The 19,661-nt window shown below is 42.2% G+C and overlaps 1 protein-coding gene across 4 annotated transcripts in view; it reads left to right on the plus strand.

Annotated features, from left to right (window-relative positions):
* The window catches only part of Sgpp2 (sphingosine-1-phosphate phosphatase 2), a 103,479-nt gene extending 89,924 nt beyond the window's left edge, over positions 1–13,555 (plus strand). For all 4 annotated transcript variants that reach the window (XM_074071836.1, XM_074071835.1, XM_074071838.1 and 1 more), the window contains one exon: positions 11,397–13,555. In XM_074071836.1, the coding sequence (XP_073927937.1) occupies positions 11,397–11,948 (552 nt within the window). In that variant the 3' untranslated portion in view covers positions 11,949–13,555. The remainder of the gene's footprint in view (positions 1–11,396) is intronic.
* Positions 13,556–19,661: the final 6,106 nt, after the last annotated feature.

The raw sequence follows: 19,661 nt of genomic DNA on the forward strand, positions 1-19,661 counted from the left end.
TGAATTTTGAAATCAGCTTGTTATTTTCTCCAATGTTGGATTTTTATTGAGATTAAATTGAATCTGTAGATTAACTTGGGAGCACTGGTAACTTTTTAAATATTGAGTATTCCAGTGCATGGGCACAGTGCAACCTTCTGTGTTGATCTTTAATTTTTCTCAGTGAGGTAGTTTTCTTTGTAAACATTTTGCATGTCATCTATTAAATGTATCTATAAGTATTTGATCTGTTAAGCACCATTCTAAGTGCTTTACACTTAGGTTTTGATAGATTAAATAAACTGACAAGTGCCATGTAGTTGATGAGACTGAGACTGAGATTTAAAACAAAGCCATCTGACTTCAGAATCATGCTTTTTTTTTTTTTTTAGTGCTGGTGATTGAACCCAGGGCCTCACATTTGCTAAGCTCTCACTCTACCACTGAGTTATACTCAAAGCCCCCCCTTTTAATTACCATTCTATATACTATGTGCTTCCAAGATGTTTGTGAATTCATTTAATGATAACACACTAATTGTTCATGTACCAGATCTATTTAAATTAGGTGTGTTATCGTCATAAAGTAGAATATTATGCAGCCCTTAAAATAGTTTAGGGGCTGGAGATGTAGCTCAGCAATACAGCATTTGGCTGGCACATGTAAGGCCCTGAATTCAATCCCTAGCACTGAAAAATACATATTTATCTGCTATGAAAATGTCTGTGACATATTGTTAATGAAAAAAACATGTTCCAGAACATTGAATACAGCATGATATCAGTGGTTATAATAGTGTGTGTAGGCTATGGACAAAGGAGAGAGCTGTGCACAAAGGTCTCTGAAATATATTTTCTGACATAATAATTATTTTCCTCAGTTATATAGTGATGGCTTTTAAAATTTGAATTAAATTAATTTTCAAGTTGATACCAAATGCATTTTTCATAGTGAATCTGACTTGTTATGTCAAAAAACAATAAGGCTACTTTTGTTTAATTAACAGAGACTATGTTATATTCTCCCTCTATCCAACTATATTTCTTGGTAAACAACAGCCAATTAAAAATTTGGTTCAGTTTCTATGCCATACTCCTGAACTCACTGCATTTGTGAAATCAAAGATCAGTCATGTACCCCAGTTGTACTTCAATGCACCCTGGACCTACTTCTCCACCAGAAAAAGTGGTTTACCTTCTTCTCACTTGACACATGCCCAACTAATAGAAAGAGCATGTCTCCACGACTGAGATGGTCAGCATCATCACAGATTGAGCACAGCCACATTTGACTTCTGTAGAACTGTCTGAGAAGCAAGGTTGGCTGGAGTCTCAGGTTGTAGGATGGTAGAAAAGCCACAGACATCTCCCTCAGGGATCTCTGCTTTTACACAGGGATCTCGGCCTCAAGGGTGCAAGCCAACATTCCCCAAAGGCAGTGACATAGGACAGGGGCAGATTTGCTTTCTCTCCAGATGTGGGCACCCATGTCACCAGCTCTCCAAAGAATTCCCAGCTCTTTTTCTCGCACTTCTTTGTGCAGTGTTTCTATATCAGAACATCATTCCCAGACTTTCAAAGATGACAATGTCACTTTCAGGTACAGCATTAGCATCATTCAGAAGTTTTTATTCTCATATGTGTGTTTACAAAAGCCTGCTACAAGCACAGCCAAGCCACATTACCAGATCCCTGGGAACTGGGCAGAAGTGCAGCCTCTCAGGCCTCACCAACACCTACTGAATCACAGCCTGTATTCTAAAGAGCTTTCTACAGCATTTGAATGCAAGATACAGTTTGAAATGCACCAACAGAGCCCACGCATGCATCCCAGCCAGTGCAGTGACACTGCCAATTACATTTCAACCTGCACAGGCTTGTTGGGTGATTACATCACCGTGAACGTGACTCTTCCATTTGCTTGTTGCTCAGAGGCCGCTCTGCCCACCCAGACTTGAGAAACATCACCTAAATGTTTGACAGTGTCTTTCGTGTCTTCTGGAAGATTGCCCTACCCTAGCTAGACCTGTCATTCTTGCACGCTGCTTAGCAGCTGTCAAAGGTGATGTTATAACCTGTCTGGAAACTTGTTTGATCTACCGTCCTAATCTCACTGACCTGCCAAACTCTGTGACTCATTAAGACTTGAATTGTTTGTATTAATATGAATTAGGGGTGGGGGAATTTTGTGTTTCATGAAGACCTACTGTTTGGGCTTGTTAGATTCTGTGAAGCCAAGACAAACAAGTGGTTACTTCCTACATCACGCTGTATCTGGAATAAAGTTTAGAAATATACAGTATACTTACACATTCTTCTAGTTACTATGTATATTATAAAAGCCAACAATCAAGCCTCATCACCTTAAAAAGCATAATCCCTGCCTCATTCACGTTTTCAGCTCACCAGTGCCATTTAAATAGAGCACAGAAGAAATTGTTTTTACATAAGCTATACGTGTGCAATCATCTAAGAATAATTCTTTTCTTTATAAATAATTAGTCATCCAGATAAGCATCAAATCTACTTGCTAGAGTATAATTTTATTTTCTTAATTTAAAAATTTTTAAAAATTTTTTGGCAATGATGGGCTTTGAACTCAGGGCCTCTTGCTTGCTTGTCAAATGCTCTACCACTTGACCACTCTCAGCCCTAGAGTGTAATCTTAAAATGTAAAATTATAACTCTCTTCCAAATATTAAATGTGTCAAAGATTTTATTGAACTCATTCATTAATAAGTAGGGTTTAATGAGGGACTCAATGAATCTTTAGACAATTTAATAAATAATACAGTGAGATTGCTGGGTTAGATACAAAATGGATTCTATGTCCTACAGGGTCACTGTCCCTCAGGGCCACAACCTGTAACGTTTGAAGGTATCATTCCAATGAACAGAAACCATTTGCCTTTCAATTGGACAAAAATCAACCAGCGACCCTGTCGCCTCACTGAGTGACCATAAACAGTGAATTCTTTCCCTTTTGTAACCTATTAGTGGCCTTTGCCCCTGTGTGACACTGAATGAGGTTTTGCTTTCTGTCAGTGTTTTGTACAATTTTTCTTAAACAGAGAAAACCATTCTCTATCAAAATTACTGACATAATATCAACTGGGAAGCCTTCCAGGTGGATATTTATTCTAAAATACAGAAGGCCAGAACTGGCTTACTTTTTTCTCCATCACATCATCATTCCCGAACTTCAGTGAGTTTTCAAAAGGTATTTTAAAATTCATTTTATTTTACTTTTTTGTAGTGTTAGGGCTGGAACCCAAGGGCCTTGTGCTTGCTAGGCAAGTGTTTTACAAGCCTTTCTAAAGGACTTTTTGAAGCCTTCTCTTTATAACCATAGATTCCATGCCTGGCAGTCCTTAGTTCTAGATCTGTAACAACCCTAGGACATCTGAGGTGGCTCGGAGGACAGTGATGACACGCAAAGAAAGAGTGCAGGGACAACACCCACTCCAAGTCCAGTTGCAGGAGCTGTGATGCCGGCCCTCACACCATGTGGCTTTTGACTGATCTCTGTGGACTTGAACTGCTTCAAAAGGAAATTAATATTTTTGAACCTATGCATTCACTCTTTCTCCCCTATACAAATGCTAATGACATAACTTGTAGGTTTCTCTCTGAAATCATTTATATTCATATGCATGACCTTGTGGCCTCCCTCTTGCCGTTCAGCTGCTACTGAATCTCAGCTGCATTAGCTTCAGAACTCAAATAAATTGTGAGCACGCATAGAAAAGAATAAATATTCCAGAGTGCAGCAGCTAGGGCCATTGATCTGTAGCTCAGAGTTACTCTGTAGAATAAGTGCAGAGTTTGGGTTTGCATTCCCTTTTTCTAATAGCAGTGGCTTCAAAGCCTTGCGGCATCTGCAAAGACAGGGGTCTTGGCTTTTATGGCTCCTAGCTTCAGCTCACTCTGTGAGGCAGCCAGGGGCAGAGCAGGTCCTTCACATTCTCAGCAGGGGACCTGGCAGAGGGAAGATGCAGAATCATAGTTCTTGGCATAAATAGTCCCAAGACCTGAATGCATTCTCCCCTAAACAATTGAATGAATGGGTCGCTCTCGCCCCCTCTTTCTAGCTAGCTAACCTTGGCCTCCTCAATAGCATTCTTCAGGGAAGATGTTTGGAGATAGAATGTGAGTGTGTCGCAGTAAAGTGCATATGGCAAGGAGGTGGAGAGTCAGGACTCACAAATGTGAGGCGTTCTCAGGACCTGCTCTTGAAATTTGGAGAGATGTTTACCAAAAGGAGGAGTGCTTCTGTTTGGCAAAGAACAGCAACAACGGGTCTAGTTTGTGTGTTTGTGTTAGTTAGCATTTCCTAAAATTTGTTCTGATGCTTGGGTCTGCATTCTCTCCTGGACACTTTGGGTTGCCTGACTCTATTACTTCTTCCAGTAATGAGAGTAATAAGGCTCAAGCTTTTATCACAGTACCAAGTTTTCTCACTGCCAATGAGAATAGGTATGACAGTCACAGGGGTTTAAAATGCTTTGCCTCTGAACTTTGGAAAGTGCTAGTTTCATGTAATGAGTTTTTTGGAAGTACTTTGGCGGGCTGTATTTAAACCTTGGCTAACAGACTGAATTAAAGGTTGATTATCTTTCAAACAATGAGACCTTGGGGTACAGCAGGCGGGCCATCTCAACGCCTTTACTTTTATTGCTGCCTAGATCTAGAAGCGATGCCTGTTGCTCTTCATGTGCATTCTTCCAGGAATTTCAATTCTTCTTGACATGATGCAAAAATTACAAGTATTAGTTAATTATTTCTACTTCAGTCTATTGTAAAACTTTCTGATTTTAATATCCTGAGTTTTTTCACCTTAATGGCATTAACTTTTTATTATAATTGTTAATGAACATTAGGTGTGCATATTAGTGGGTTCCATTGCTGAATATTTATACACATACTCCCAACTTCCCAGTCCTCCCTTCCCCGGTCCCCTTACACCACTCCCTAGTAGTTCTACTACTTTGAGTTTGAGTTTGTCTTTTTTTTTTTTTTTTTCCTTCTAGCTTCCACATGTAAGAGAAAATATGTGATACTTGTCTTTCTGCATCTGGCTTATCTTGCTTAATATAACAGTCTCTAGTTCCATCCATTTCCCTGCAAATGATGTGATTCTGTTCTTCTTTATGACTGAATAATATTCCGTGTGTATATATAACTATATTTTCTTATCCATGAGTCTGCTGACAGGCACCTAAGCTGATTCCAGAGCTTGGCAATTGTGAATAATTTGACAGCATTTTTATTATAATAAAAATAATAGGTATTGACTGTAGGACATTTAGAAAATACTGCATGAGCCAACAAAGTGTGGAGAATATAGTAGTAGCCTGTAATATTCCCACATAGAAAAACTACCCTCAATGTTTTTATTTCCTTCTGATGTCTTATCCATGCATACAAATGGATATTTATATAAAATTAGGATCAGTCTTTGTATTGTACCCAGTACATCTCACGGTTACATTGGGACACCCCCCCCCCATCATGAGGTAGCAGGAATGTATCTTTTCAAATAGAAAATGTTCCTGATATATTTCTAGATAAGAAAACAGTATGTATTTTTTATCTGTTTGCTTGATTTATATCTTTTCAGATTCTTACTATGGTGCATATTCCATTCTTTGTGCTATTTTTGCTTGCATGCATTTTCTGGATTTTCTGTAGTGGAGCCATGTGTTACTTTTGGAGCTCACTGAAATGAGTTGAAATAACCAACAAGCATCTTCCCTGCATGTAAATCTGTGTAAGCACTTTATCTTCTTTATTTTCTTAGAATAAATTCCTAGGAGTGGAATTACTGAGTCTAACTATATACTTGTAGCTTAATTTTCTTCTTCTATGGGAAGTAGATTTAAAATTGTTTTTTTGCAGAGTAAAGGATATTTATTTTGTGACTTTTGCCCTCCTATCTTTCCCTTATCCTGCTTTTTGCACCATTTTATTTTACCTTTTCTTTTTTTTTTCTTACATGTGTTTCATATCTCCTTATAAGCCATGTGCCCTAGTCTCCCTCTTCTCTCCACTCTCCATCCTCCAAGGCCACCTGTTTAGGACAGAATCATCCCCATTCTGCCTTTTAGAATAATTTTGTTATAAAAAAATTTAGAGCCCCCAAATTGGAAATCTTATTAGCTACGGTTCAAATATTTTTCTCACAAAATACCTAAATATCTTTATTACAATATCACCTTTTATGGATGAAAATCCATGTGTGTGGTTAGAAGGGAAAAGAAAAAAGTGACACCAGCATCCATGTTGACTAAAATTAGTTTTGCCTCAATACTGGGGCTGTGGACCAAAATAGTCTAGTCTCCTGGTGAAGTAAAGATGAACAGAATTAGTTTAGCGAATATTCCAACCACATGTCAGTAACTGTGGTAAGTGCAATTACAAAGGCAGAGCAAGGGAAAGAGGGCAAAACGTCATTTATATACTGAAACACTGGGCACCAAATATTGGCATTCCAGATAAGAGAAAGGTATGACACTGTCCTGATACTGTAACTGATGTCTGCTAAGTGTTAGCCACTAGACCAGCTTTGAGGAGTGATGCAAAGATGTAAGTGCCCCTGGCCTGCTGGTCAGACACAATTTCTAATTGGCTCAGGAGAAAGCATCCAGCCACGTTAACTATAGCAAAAGGCAAAATAAGGGGAGGGTGACGTCAAAGCAGTGTCTTCATATTTGGTTCAGGGAGAAGGGGAGGAAGACAAGAGAGAGATTGTTTCCCACTGTGGAGACATGGGAAGTTGTTTTAGAAGGAAGTTGTTTTTGAGCTGGGCCTTACAGAGGAAATGATAGGAACCTGGCAGGCAGAGGTGGCTAAAGTGTGCTGGACCTAAAAAGAATGCAGAATTATGATAATAAAATGATACCAGGGACTGGAGCGCTTGCCCAGCATGCACAAGGCCCTGGGTTCAATCCCTAGCACAACAAAACTGTACTAGGCATGTTTGGGGAAACAGGTAGACCTCTTAGTGGAGTGGAAACTTCAAGTGGGAAGGCAGTAGGAAAACTCCCAGAATGACAGGTTAATTAGACCCAGAGCACAGAGGACTGGCTACCAACCACTAGACTAGTATTTCTGGGTTTTCTGCTTAGATTCGTTGCATCTGGGTTACTTTGGGGGGTTAAAAATAGAGAGTCCTGGGCTTCACTCTGGATTAGAACCAGGGGGTGCAGTCCACTGAATCTGCATTTGAACAATTTCCCATGGTGATTCCAATACCCAACAAGGTCAGAGAACATTTGCTATTGAAGCAGCCATCAGGAAGGCCACTAATGAATGCTTTTGGGAAGGACAGTGGCAGGCGTGGGTAAAATGAATTTCTGGACTCTGGGCATTTGGGGATGATGGCAGATGAAGGGGGCTTAAGGATGATGGAGCAGGCTGTGAAATATATCCCTGGGGTTACAGGTGGGGAGAGGCAGGCGCAAGATGGTGCCACCACGAGGACTGAACTGCTGTGCCCATTAGACTCAGCCCATCATCAGAGCACACACAGTGAGTTCTCTGGGCATTTACAGGACCACTCGAGCCTCTTGTCCTCTGCCAAACTGCTTTAACCCTACCCTAGCAGAAACCCACACACAAATACTTCTGGTGTTTTCTAAGTGAGTCTCACGTGTGCTCATGAGCCATTCTGTGGCACATTTCTCTGCCTTACCCCCTGGTGTTGGGGTGGTTTTGCTGGGCCCCTTACTTTCTGTGAGGCTGTGGCCTTGGGTATCTTTGTCTTGCCCATTCCTTGTGGCCCAGCAGCAATCTGATATGAGCAGCAACTGACCCCTGCCACCTACTGTAGGTGGTGCGCTGTTGCTCTGGGTCCTGGGGTCCTTGCCAGGTGTCACCCTTCCCTGCCTCAGCCTCCCAAGTGCATGAACCCACCTCACCTGGCTTGTACAGATTCTTGTAATCACCACCACAGTACCAAACAGTTGCACACTTCCCCCCAAACCCAGCCACCTCATGCTATCCTTTGTAGTCACAGGCAATGTCCTTAAGCCCCTAGGCAACTGACGAGTTCTCTTATCACTGTGGTTTTATCATTTGGAGCACATCATAGAACCACACAGCGTGTAACCCTTGGAGCTTGGCTTTTTCCATTTAGCCTCAGTTCCTGGAGAGTCCCTCAAACACTTGCCTACACCCATAATTTATTGCTCTTTATTGCTGAGAAATGATCCACCACAGCTCACTTCCCAGGAACCCACTGAACGACAGTTTGGGGTGACTATTAATGGGCCTCCTATAATTACATGTGTACCAGTTTTTGTGGGAACACTAGTTTGAATTCCTCATTATAGTGTAATTTTCATGTCTTATTCTGAATGAGTATATGCTTATTTTTAAATGTCTGAGAGAAATACTGAGGAATATTTATATTTCCTTTCCTGTAAATGGTTCATTTCCTTTATTCATGCTGGAGGTGGGGGAGTCTCCTGGGATTTTTATTTCAGGCGAGTGGGTCACCAAGATAAAAATGTTTAGCATCAATTAAGAATACAGAACTTGAGTTTAGAGAGACACTCAAAGGTGAAGATTTGAAAGTAATGCTGATAAAGAACAGAGAGGTGAAGCCATGGACCTGCATAAACACCTCAAGAGAGAAAACATGAAAGACTTGAAGCCAGAATCTGTAGAAACGCCATTTTAAAGTGTGCAAAAGGAAGATGTAAGGGAGCAAACCAAAAGAGAGACTTGTTAGAGGTCACAGAAGAACAGGGTAGTGTAGGGTAGAGTTAATAAAAGCTGAATATTGAAGAGCTGCTAAGTAAAGGATTAAAATCCACAGGGCCCAGTATTCAAAGAAAGAGAGACCCTTGCTCTCCAAGAGCTACAAATAAAAGCCCATAATTCGTTGTGATTGGACTAGCTAGGTCACATGACCACCCCTGCAAATTGAGTATGACTGGGAGATAAGCACATTGATTGGCCTACCCATGTCACATGCTCCAGCTCCAATTTCCCAGAACCTCATGGATTCCTCCACAGGATAATATGATGCATGGGTGGAAGACACAGATGCTGAAGAAACAACCAACAAATGTATAGGAAGCGGCCTTTGAGATTAGCGTACCATCTAAGTCTAGGAGTTTCGTTCAGCAGCTGAATGTCAAATGGAGAAACTGGAGGCAACATGGGTGAAAAAAAAAAAGTCAATTTAAAAATTATGCTTAATTCTATAACCGGGAAGCTTAAGTGAGATTTTTTCCTTTTTTCAAAATGAAGGCAAGATCAGCACATATCCATATGGCAAAAGAAAGAACCTTGAGGGCTGGAAGTGTAGTTCAAGTGGTAACGCCTGCCTAGAAAGCAGAAGGCCCAAAGTTCAAATCCCAGTCCCACCACCAAAAAAAAAAAAAAAACAAAAAAAGGAACGTTGGGGAGGGAGACCATGGGGACTGTGGAAGGCCAAGTGATAACTGATGACAAGGATGACAGAAGAAAGGAGAGTAGTGAAGCCGGAGTGCCTGCTCAAGGCCATGAGGAGGCAGGAGACTTCCTGACAAGCAGGCAGTCTCCCCATCGCCTCTTGCGCCTCCCTCAGCTATTCTCCTCACTGCAGCCAGAGCAATCCTTCATGAGGGCAAACCTAGTCATACTGCATGCCCCCCACTGAAGCTTCACACTGCTCCCAGGATGCAGTCCTGATGAAGTGGATTGGACTTCAGGGCTCTGTGTGAGGTGACTCTTCCCTGTGTTTACTCTCCCCTCTGCAATCCCAAGAAAATGGCACACAGAACTATAGGCCAAACCCTTCCTTCTTACCTCAGACCATCAGCCCTGTATGTGGGATTCTACATACTCAGTTCACATGGGCTCCTCTAGCATACAGCAGGCTCTCACCCATGGTCACCAGAGGAAACGAAGGGTGAGATCTGTGAAGCTTGCTGCAGCCTCAGTGATTATTCCTAAGATCTAATTCTCGCCCACTGTTTACAAAATCAGATGCCACTTTGACAGACACTAAACAAAAGAAATACAGAATAAAGGTACTAGGAAAAAGACCAACCCTTAGATTTCTTGTGTATGTGTGTGTATGTATATATGTGTGCGTGTACAATTAAAAGCCTCATAATTCATTCAGATTGGATTAGCTGGATCACATACACTTGCATATGAAAAGAGTTGAAGGAAAAAATGACAAAGTATAGACAGCATTTAACTCTAGGTGGTGGGACTACAGATCTGCTTTTCTTCTTGTACTTTGCAGACTGTCTACAATGCGTGTGTGTTACTTTTTGGTGTCTTTTGCAGATTTTCAGCACATCAAAGAACATCTTTGAAGTGTTTCAATTTTAAACTTTAAAAATAACCCACATAAAAGTAACAAAACCATAGCAAACTTCCTTATCTGACTTAACGTATTGGTCCATTAATTACATGAGAATTTCGCCTTCTGATAAATTTTGCAGTGAGAAAGCTAAAGGAAGAAGAAACTGTGTCACATCAAGGAGTTGACAATATTTTAAGTAGGGAAAGAAGGGGGAAGGAAAGGGAAGAAAGAAAGCCACAATTGTTCAAGGCCAGTCTTGGCTACACAGAGTTCAAGTCCAGAAAGGAAAAAACGAACAGAGGGAGGGAGGGAGGCAGGGAGCGAAAGGAAGGGAGAAGTACAGTCTAAAATATTCTAAAGGATGTGATCAATCAAATAAAAAGCATGGTATTTACACTCAGTGAAATTGTATGCACACCGCTTGAAGTACTGTCTCTGAAGAAAGTGGCAGTGCCAAGAGTGGCAAGGTGGAGTTTTGACACTGCCACATCCAAACCACCTTCTCCAACCATCCCAAACACACACGTCCTCTAAGTAGCAATGCGGTGCTGGCCGTGTCAAACGTGGCTCCCTCTGAAGCTAGCTTCCCTCCCTCCTCCCAGCCTACAGCTCCAACCCTGCCTGCCAAGAAAGCACGGTGCTACCTCTGTAAAGACCATGACAGTACTTATGTTATAACTACTGAAGTACTTCTAAGATGTATATAATAAACTAAAATTAAAGGCCAAACATGGTTGGTGGTGCATACCTGTAATCCCAGTACTCAGAAGGTGGAAGACAGAAGGATCCTAAGTTGCAGGTCAGCCTGGGCTAGTGGGATCCTGTCTCAAAAATATGAGGGGAGGGGAAATTAAAGAACCATGAGATTATAGCCATTCATTCAGAGAGAATTTATTCCAAAACACAGAAAAAAACTGGAATATGTACCATGAATGATTTCTGTGTGCATTTTTCTCATTTTCTTTTCAAATTTTTAGTTTTATATTTTCTTTGTACGTGCACTATGAAATAAAACAATACAACACTGCATTTTAAATATTAAATCAACCTTATTTGGCTCCAAATGCAAGGAAGCATTCATTGGCCTCCATTGTTTTCTCTCCTTCTTGCAGGATGTGCTGGGCGGTGTCCTGATCACCGCATTCCTTATTGTCCTCACCTACCCTGCCTGGACCCTCATCGACTGTCTGGACTCCGCCAGCCCCCTTTTCCCCGTGTGCGTCATAGTCGTGCCATTCTTCCTGTGCTATAATTACCCCATGTCTGATTACTACAGCCCAACCAGGGCAGACACCACCACCATTGTGGCTGCCGGAGCTGGAGTGACCATCGGATTCTGGATCAACCATTTCTTCCAGCTTGTGTCCACGCCTGCCACATCTCTCCCTGTGGCTCAGAACATCCCACCACTTACCACTAGCTTGATAGTTTTGGGTTTGACCAAATTTACGGTGGGAATTGTGTTGATCCTCTTGGTTCGTCAGCTTGTACAAAATCTCTCGCTGCAAGTATTATACTCATGGTTCAAAGTGGTCACCAGGAACAAGGAGGCCAGGCGGAGACTGGAGATTGAAGTGCCTTACAAGTTTGTCACTTACACATCGGTTGGCATCTGTGCTACGACCTTTGTGCCAATGCTACACAGGTTTTTGGGATTACTCTGAACCTCCAACAGTTGGAAACCAGTCAACTGGACATGAGTGCCAATAAATAGGAAAGTTATTGGGTGGGTAATCTTGACAGCTCATGTTTCTTTTAAAAAAATCCTAAGTCATACACCTGTTTTGCTGATGTAAGTAGGTGCTACTGCTGTGCAGCTGAAGTTATAACTAGTTTGCAAGGATTATTATTATTATTTTTTGGTGGAACTGGGGTTTGAACTCAGGGCTTCATGCTTGCGAAGCAGGCATTCTACCATGTGAGCAACAGCTCCAGCCCAGTTTACAAGGGTTATGCTAGAATTGAAAATGAGCTCTTTAAGGACACCCCTCTCCTCTCTGTTAGAAGGACTTAGGACCTAGTCTTGGATGGGCAGGAGTTGTGGCCTGGCTTAGGAATGGCCTCAAGCCCCACTGAGCTGTGGAGAGCCAACAGACATAGGGCAACATGGAGGTGGAGTGTTTCTTTTCAGTTACTACCTTCCCCAACACTAGCTTTGGTCTGGGAGGAAAGACTGTCTTCCTTGAACAGTGTGAATTCCTTGTGTTATGATCAAATTAAACTGTGCTTGTATGGGAGGTAAGACCACTCTGGAAATGAAGCTTTCTAAGAGGAGATTAAAAGCAGTAGCAGGGCTATGAGGCCGTGGGGAGGAGCCTGCTTTCCAGTGAAGAGCCTTAGTCTCCTTCAGGTGTTCACATTGAAACAGTTTGCTGCTCTGCCTTGCTTATGTGCTTTGCAGGATTCCAGTTGCATTAGGACACTTTTCTGACCCATGTCACCACCTCATCACAGGTGGATGCACCTGGCACACACTGAGACTTCTGCTGTCTCCTGCTTCATTACTTGATTCAAACTCTGCCTTTGCCAACCCTTGCCAACCCTCTTCCATTTACTTTACAGAGCACTTCACTCTAGTAAATTCTCTCACACCCTCCCACACACCACTGCAGGCTCTTTAGAGTTTGCCTTGGGTCTCCTTTCAAGACATTTGGATTTTCTCTCTGGGGAAAGACTGCCCCCTGCTGGCTTGGCTTCAGTCTTAGTCCAGAGCCCCTCTCTTAATGTGGAGTCTTGAGGACTAAGATTTAAGAGTTCGGCTCAGCGCAGTGTGTCCAATGTAAGCCCAGGATAGGTGGCCTGGCCAACCTTGACACCAATGCCCTCAGGAACCAAGGCAAAGTGATAAGCCCTTTTCCTGGCTGTCTCCATACTGTGCCCCAACCCACTACTTCTTGGGGCCAAGGTGTTCATCCTGTTACCTTCATTCTGAACAGCTGTAATTTCATGCATAATTTGCTTCAACCTGCACCGTTACAGAAAACACAGGAAAAAAAAAAAGCCATGGATGAGACTCTGAACTAAAAACTCTTTGACAGCAGGGGCTAAAATCACTCCACAACCTGCCCAGTGGGGTCACTGTAACTTGGGATTTTCCTGACCATGTTTCCCAAGTGTAATCACTGCTGTGGAGTTTCGGGACCATGTGTTGCAGGTTTCTATTTTGGAAGCCGTCAGCTGTCTTGCTTATGTACCATGTGTAACTTTATTCTCTTAAAAAGAAAACCTTTTTTGTTTGACTATGACTTCTTATTAAATGCTTTAAAATCCAGTGTTCTGTTTCCTTGTTCTTTTATTATTATTTAACCTAGATCTTTCTGAGTTCATTGGACCTGAGTCGAAAAGAGGGGAATAAGTGGCAAGCTATATATTTCTCTCTTGCTATCCTAATTCAACCATATGCAAATATTGGTGACCTTCACTATGGCTACAGGCGTGATTAACAGGAAATACATGGTACCCTATTGTGCTTAAGTCCCCTTTTTACTCTGTGCAAAGCTTCTTTTTACCATGCGTAAAGATAAATGTCACTGTGATGGAAGATAAATGATACAGGTGTTGGTAGTTAGGGCGACTAAGAGGTTTTTCACAGATGAGTACCTTGTCTGCAGAACCAAATGAACATTCTCTGATTCAAATTCATGCCACTACAATGATATGTTCTGCCTTTAAGCACTCCAGTTTGCTCTGACATGGTACAAGAAGTTGACACTTGTTGGCAAAGGCAAGCTTATGACTTTTGCCTGTGAGCAAGATATACTTCCTAACATGCTGGGCACTATGGGAATGTAGTGCTCCCCCTACCTAGCCTGTGGAAGCTTCCATATTGTCATGTTGTCCCCAGAACAGAGAAGACACAGGCTTGGTGAGTCACAAAGATCTGAGGTGTTACGGTTGTAGGAAGGAGGGGGATTAATTCTTGCTTGAGGACCACAAATTCAAGGAAGGCTTTGTAGAGGAAGTATTGCAGGGGTCAGGCTTGAAGAACAGGCGGGATATGCCCAGGAATGGGATGGGGAATAGGTACAAGATGACACGCCACAGCCAAGGAACAGCTGGTCAAAAATACTTCCCCCAAACAAACCAAAGCTTACATGGCTGGTGACTGTATATAAGAAACAGGTGACATCCAGAGGTGATTTATCATCCTCATCTGAATCTGTAAATCTGCTATGGGCACCATCCCTTTTGCATCTATGAGCAGCTCCCACATCTCAGCCCCAGGTCTCCCAGTTCTGCCCTGGGGGAGATGACTGGCAGCCGGGACTGGGTCTCTTCCTTCGCACTCATCGTATTGCTTTGTTTTCTTTGTTCAGGTCCCCAAAGTAGTCCTGGGAATGTTCACTTGTAAAATATCTGATCCCCATCCTGGCTTTCTAGGGGACCTCTAAAGCCACCCTGCACTGTCTAATGTTTGTGAGGGAAGCCCTGGTTCTCTAGGGAGCGGCTACACAGAACCAAGCAGAATGGCGAGGTACACTTACCTCATTTTAGACAATCCGTGTTTTCTCAAAGCTGCTTGTGTTTTTTAAACTTTAAGTGCACCCAAGGGTTTGCTGTGTAAAAATCATATGGAGATTCATTTCTGTAAACATAAGGCTTTAATAAATTACTCTGGGCGCACCACACATCCGTTGTTTTCTTAAAGTGCAGTACAGACTCGAATACTTACAGACGCACATTAAGAACGAGAGTTGAATGTGGGCCATGAATAGAATTCTAAATTCTTAAAACTGTAGCCACATGAGACAAGGGAGCTATATGAAGCCAAAAATTCCTCTTCCTTTTCCACGCCTGTCTATATGGCATGCAAAAACAAACAAGAAAAGCAAGGATGCGGCTAGGAGTTCCGCCTGTAACCCTTCCTTAACTCACTCAAGCACATCTTCCCGCCATGCTCTTTCTCTCATGCTATGACATCAGGGACCCCCTGGTTGAAGCACAAGCAAGAGAGCTCTGTAACACACGCAATGCTGGCTTCCAATGGAGGGTGAGACAGGGTGGCAATTGGGTGCTGCCTTAGTGCCCACGCCTGCAAGGATGGAGTCATGTTCCTGCAATGCAAGAGCCTGGGGAGGAGCAAGGCCTCCTGGCCTTGCAGTCTGTAGTTTTTCAGTCACATGGGAACCAGATGGGTGGTGCTATGAGGGGGGCAAACTATGCACAGCACACACTAAACACACATCATTTAAGCCATCTTAATTAGGTACTGATAAAAAAGATGTTGAAGTATCTTAAAGATCAAAAAGTAATTTCCATGCTGCCCCAATACAAACCCCAGCCTGGGGCCTCCACATGACAGGTGTGCCGAGTTTTTCACGAGTCTTCTCAACACAAGCCATCTCACCAATCTGATCATCCTACAGCACAATTTGTTTATGGGGCGCCTCTGTGTCTGGCTTATCTTGCTTCAGCTGCCTTGTAGACACCCCAAGAATTCCTTGTTTAAATGTTCTGTCCAGACTCACAGTTGAGAGCTCTAATCCCACCCATCCCTGCATAGGCCTTTACTCTTTCTCTCTCCAGCACCAATAAGGACATCTACTAGGCTTGCATCCATCACAACTGGTTTCTTGTCGGCCCGGAGGAGATGCTGCTTTTTTTTTTTTAGAGGCCAGGCATATTTTCATTCCTTGTGACAAAACCCTGTGGAAAGGAAGTTTCCTTTGCTATCAAGTTCGTTGTCAAAAGGCACATTTTCTCTACATCTGCACTTTTCTGTCATAAAGGCCAGACAGCATTGAAGTCCTCTACCTTCAATTCTGCGGCAGCTCGAGCTCGCCAGTACCTCCTAATGCTGGTGGGCTGTTACATTTTGTAACATGCCACATCCCTGGCTTCCTTAAACAGAAACAGTGAGGGACAAACCTGATAAATGAGGAGTGAAAAGGTGCAGTGGGTCTTGAGCGTATTCCTGCCATGCCAGTAACGTGGGAAGAACACGGGGCTTTGACCGACGTCAATCCCACTGAATCCTTTGCTGGAGGTATTCGGCTCAATCATCCCTTCTGCATACTAGAAAGACAAGGCAGAACAGGATGCCTGGACACAGAGCAGACTTCAGTGGAGACTAAATCTGCTTTGCATCTGCTTCTTGTTGTCTGGGTTGTCCCACAGGTCATTAGGCTCCTCTCCTTTTTTGTCCAAGGACGCCATGTTCTTCTCACCAACTTTGGTCAGGCCTTAGAGAGCTGTTCAGACTGTCCTGGAGGTGCCTTGCTGCCTTAAATGTTATTAAGCATGACAGTCTCTGCTTATTTCTAATGCAAGTTTTCAATAGTATGTCATAGCCTGCTCAGGTGGCTATAATAGACTGGGTGGTCTAAATCATGGAAATGTACTACTCAGTTTTGGAGGGTACAGGTCCATAATCAAGGTGCTAGCACTCCCTTGCCTTCTTTTTGAGGCTTCTTCTGGCTGCTGGTGGCCACCATCTGGTTGTGTGCTCACAAGACCTCCTGTGTGTGTGGACAGGGTGGGTAACTTTAGAGAAAGCAATTCTCTGGGAAGTCGCCATCCTCGTGACTTCATCTAGCCCTATGACCTCCAAAGGCCTCATCTCCAGACACCATTGCTTTAGGGTACAACACATGAGTATGGGGGGGGGGGGGGACACATTCAGTCCAAAACAACACACAGTTTTTTCAAGGTCTTAATACAATTAAGGCAGAACTTGAGAGATATCAGATGGGTCAAATGTTTTAATCACTACTAGGCCCTATTTTGCTTTAAGGCAGTTTTGTCCCATTAAGGCCACCTGTCTCTTTTTGGATAAAATGGACAGAAGAGCCAAAGTCAATATCCATGCATTAGGGTTGTTGATGCTTATACAAACCACCAAGTACAGAGGCTAGCATTGAGAAGCAAGACATTGAGCAAGGTTTTTACAAACTCAAGACACCCCTCACTGCTGAGCACAGGAGCAACAGTTAGGGTACCCCTGTCTAAAATGTTAAGAATAGTCTCAACATGTTTTAAATTCAAAACATCCTTTGACCTGGCAATTTGACATCAAGGATTGTAAGCTACTGGAATATGCATTATATTATTCAAGTATAAAAGTCACACTTAAGAAATATCTAATTAACCTCATACATCTCTTAGTGTGTATCAGACCCTAACTGTGGGTGTTTATACAGTTGCATCCATTAGGACGGGGTTTTCCTTTTTACTCTTCTTGGCATATGTTAAATTGCACACAGTAAGGAATTTCATCAAGACATTTTCACACATGCATATAATGCACTTTAATCATGTTCAGCCCCAGGACTGGCTTTTCCTGGGCTGTAAGCCAGTGCAACCCGACTCCATTGGAATACTGTAGCTGCAGAGTTGGACATTCTGAATGTCCATCAACAGAGGGACAGTTGAGCAGACTATGGATGGCCATACAATAGGCTATTATCTCATCCAAAACAGTGAGGTAGGACTATGGGTACGAACCTACAAAAATGGGACATGCTAAGAAAATTGCCATGATAGATTACACACAACAAAACAGAACTTGTTGCCATCCAGTAAGCAGAGCATGCCTCAGAAGAATGTTGAGCACGTGTGTGTGGCTGACTGTTCAAACTAAGGAATGTGTCAGAAACAATGCAAGCTAAGACGTGAACAATCATTAGTTAACTTAAGGAATTAGGGAGAATAAAGGTAGATTAGCTTGGGAGGGCCTTACTTTTTACAATTTTTTAAATTAGAGAGCTTCTGATTTTTTTAACATTTTGTTTTTCAATTCTTTTGTATTTAAAAGAAACTTGTAAATTTTCAGCATTTTGGATAAATAGGTAAATGACACAAAATACTGGGTGAGCTGTGGATTGCAAGTCACTCTCATTGGGTATCTCAAACTATCCATTGCCCATGTGACTTTTAAGCAAGTCATTGACACCTCTAAAGCTTAACTGTTTTCAGCCTATAAATCAAGAATTCCTGGACTGGGGGCATAGTTCAAATGGTAGAGCACCTGCTTAGCAAGTATGAGGCTGAGTTCCAACTCCAGTTAAAAACAAACAAAACTCCCTCTATCTCCTGATTGTTAAACCAAAAAAATAATAATCTGAAACTAGATCAGATGTAAGAATACATTATAAATAAAAGAGCAATGAAGGAATGTCAGGCTATAAAAATGAAGTTATCTGTAAGTTAAAAATAAAATCCAGGGATGAGCAGGATGGTACAAGTCTATAATCCCCAGCTACTGAGAAGGAGATGGGACTGAGGTCTGAGGCTGGCCCTGGCAAAAGAGAGACCCTATCTGAAATACACTTGTATTTCTGAAATACAAACTAAAGCAAAGAGCACTGGGGTCATGGTTCAAGTGGCTGAGCAATTGCCTAGCAAGCTCGAAGCCTTGAGTTCAAAACCCCAGTACTGCCAAAAAGAAAAAAAAAAAATCCTAAGGGCTAGGGGCATGGCTCAAGTGGTAGAGTACCTGCCTAGCAAAGTGCAAGACCCTAATTCAAACACTACTATCACAAAAAAAAAAAAAAAAGAACTAAAGAAAGAAAAAGATCCTTTATAATTAACCTTCCTTTTAATACCAGAGCTGCCAGTGTTTACTAAGAAGCTGTATCTTCTCTAACAAAGGCTTTTGGTGGACTGCCCAGGTTTCAACTGAGACCCTTTACCTTGGACAAGTGCATGTTCACCTGTCTGTGAAAGCTCCACTCATAAGTAAGGTTTGCTTCTTCTACCTCAGCGGGTATTGTTTTTCTTCCTACTGCTTCCTCTCCAAACAGCAGAAACATCTACATGACACGTGCAGCTGATCTTTCCTCTTTCACATTGGGATATACAATTAGGAATTAGTGGGGTTTTTTTTTTTCATCACAAGTAATTTCTGGCCATCCAAAAAAATATCCCAGTTTGGCTGCTAATACAGTAAGTGGTTCCAACTTGAACAACTCCATCATATAATCCACAAGCCATGATTTTAACCATAGTGCAACCTGAAACTAATGGAGACTATCTCATTCAGAGTGTAGACCAGCAAGGCATTGTGAGTAGAAATGCTGAATCTAAGATTCACGCAATTTTCCCACGTATATATCACATGCTGTGGAGTTGAAATTATTAACATACTCCATGTTGCATCATACTCCTTTTTTCCTACCTTTACTGAGGCATGGTCCACATCTGAAGTATAACTACCACCCCAATTAAGACAGAAATCTTCCACTGCCTCAACATTTTGCAGTCAATTCCATTCTTTGAACTCTCACCAACCAACCTGCTGTTGACTTTTCTATAATTTCGTGTAAGTGGAAGAGCATGTGGTCATTGTGCCTGGCTTCTTTCACTTACCATAATGCTCTGAGATTCATTTGTGTTGATTACCAGTAGTTCATTCCTTTTTATTGCTAAGAAATACTTCA

This window comes from Castor canadensis, chromosome 4 (assembly GCF_047511655.1).
Source record: "Castor canadensis chromosome 4, mCasCan1.hap1v2, whole genome shotgun sequence".
Taxonomy (NCBI): Eukaryota; Metazoa; Chordata; class Mammalia; order Rodentia; family Castoridae; genus Castor; species Castor canadensis.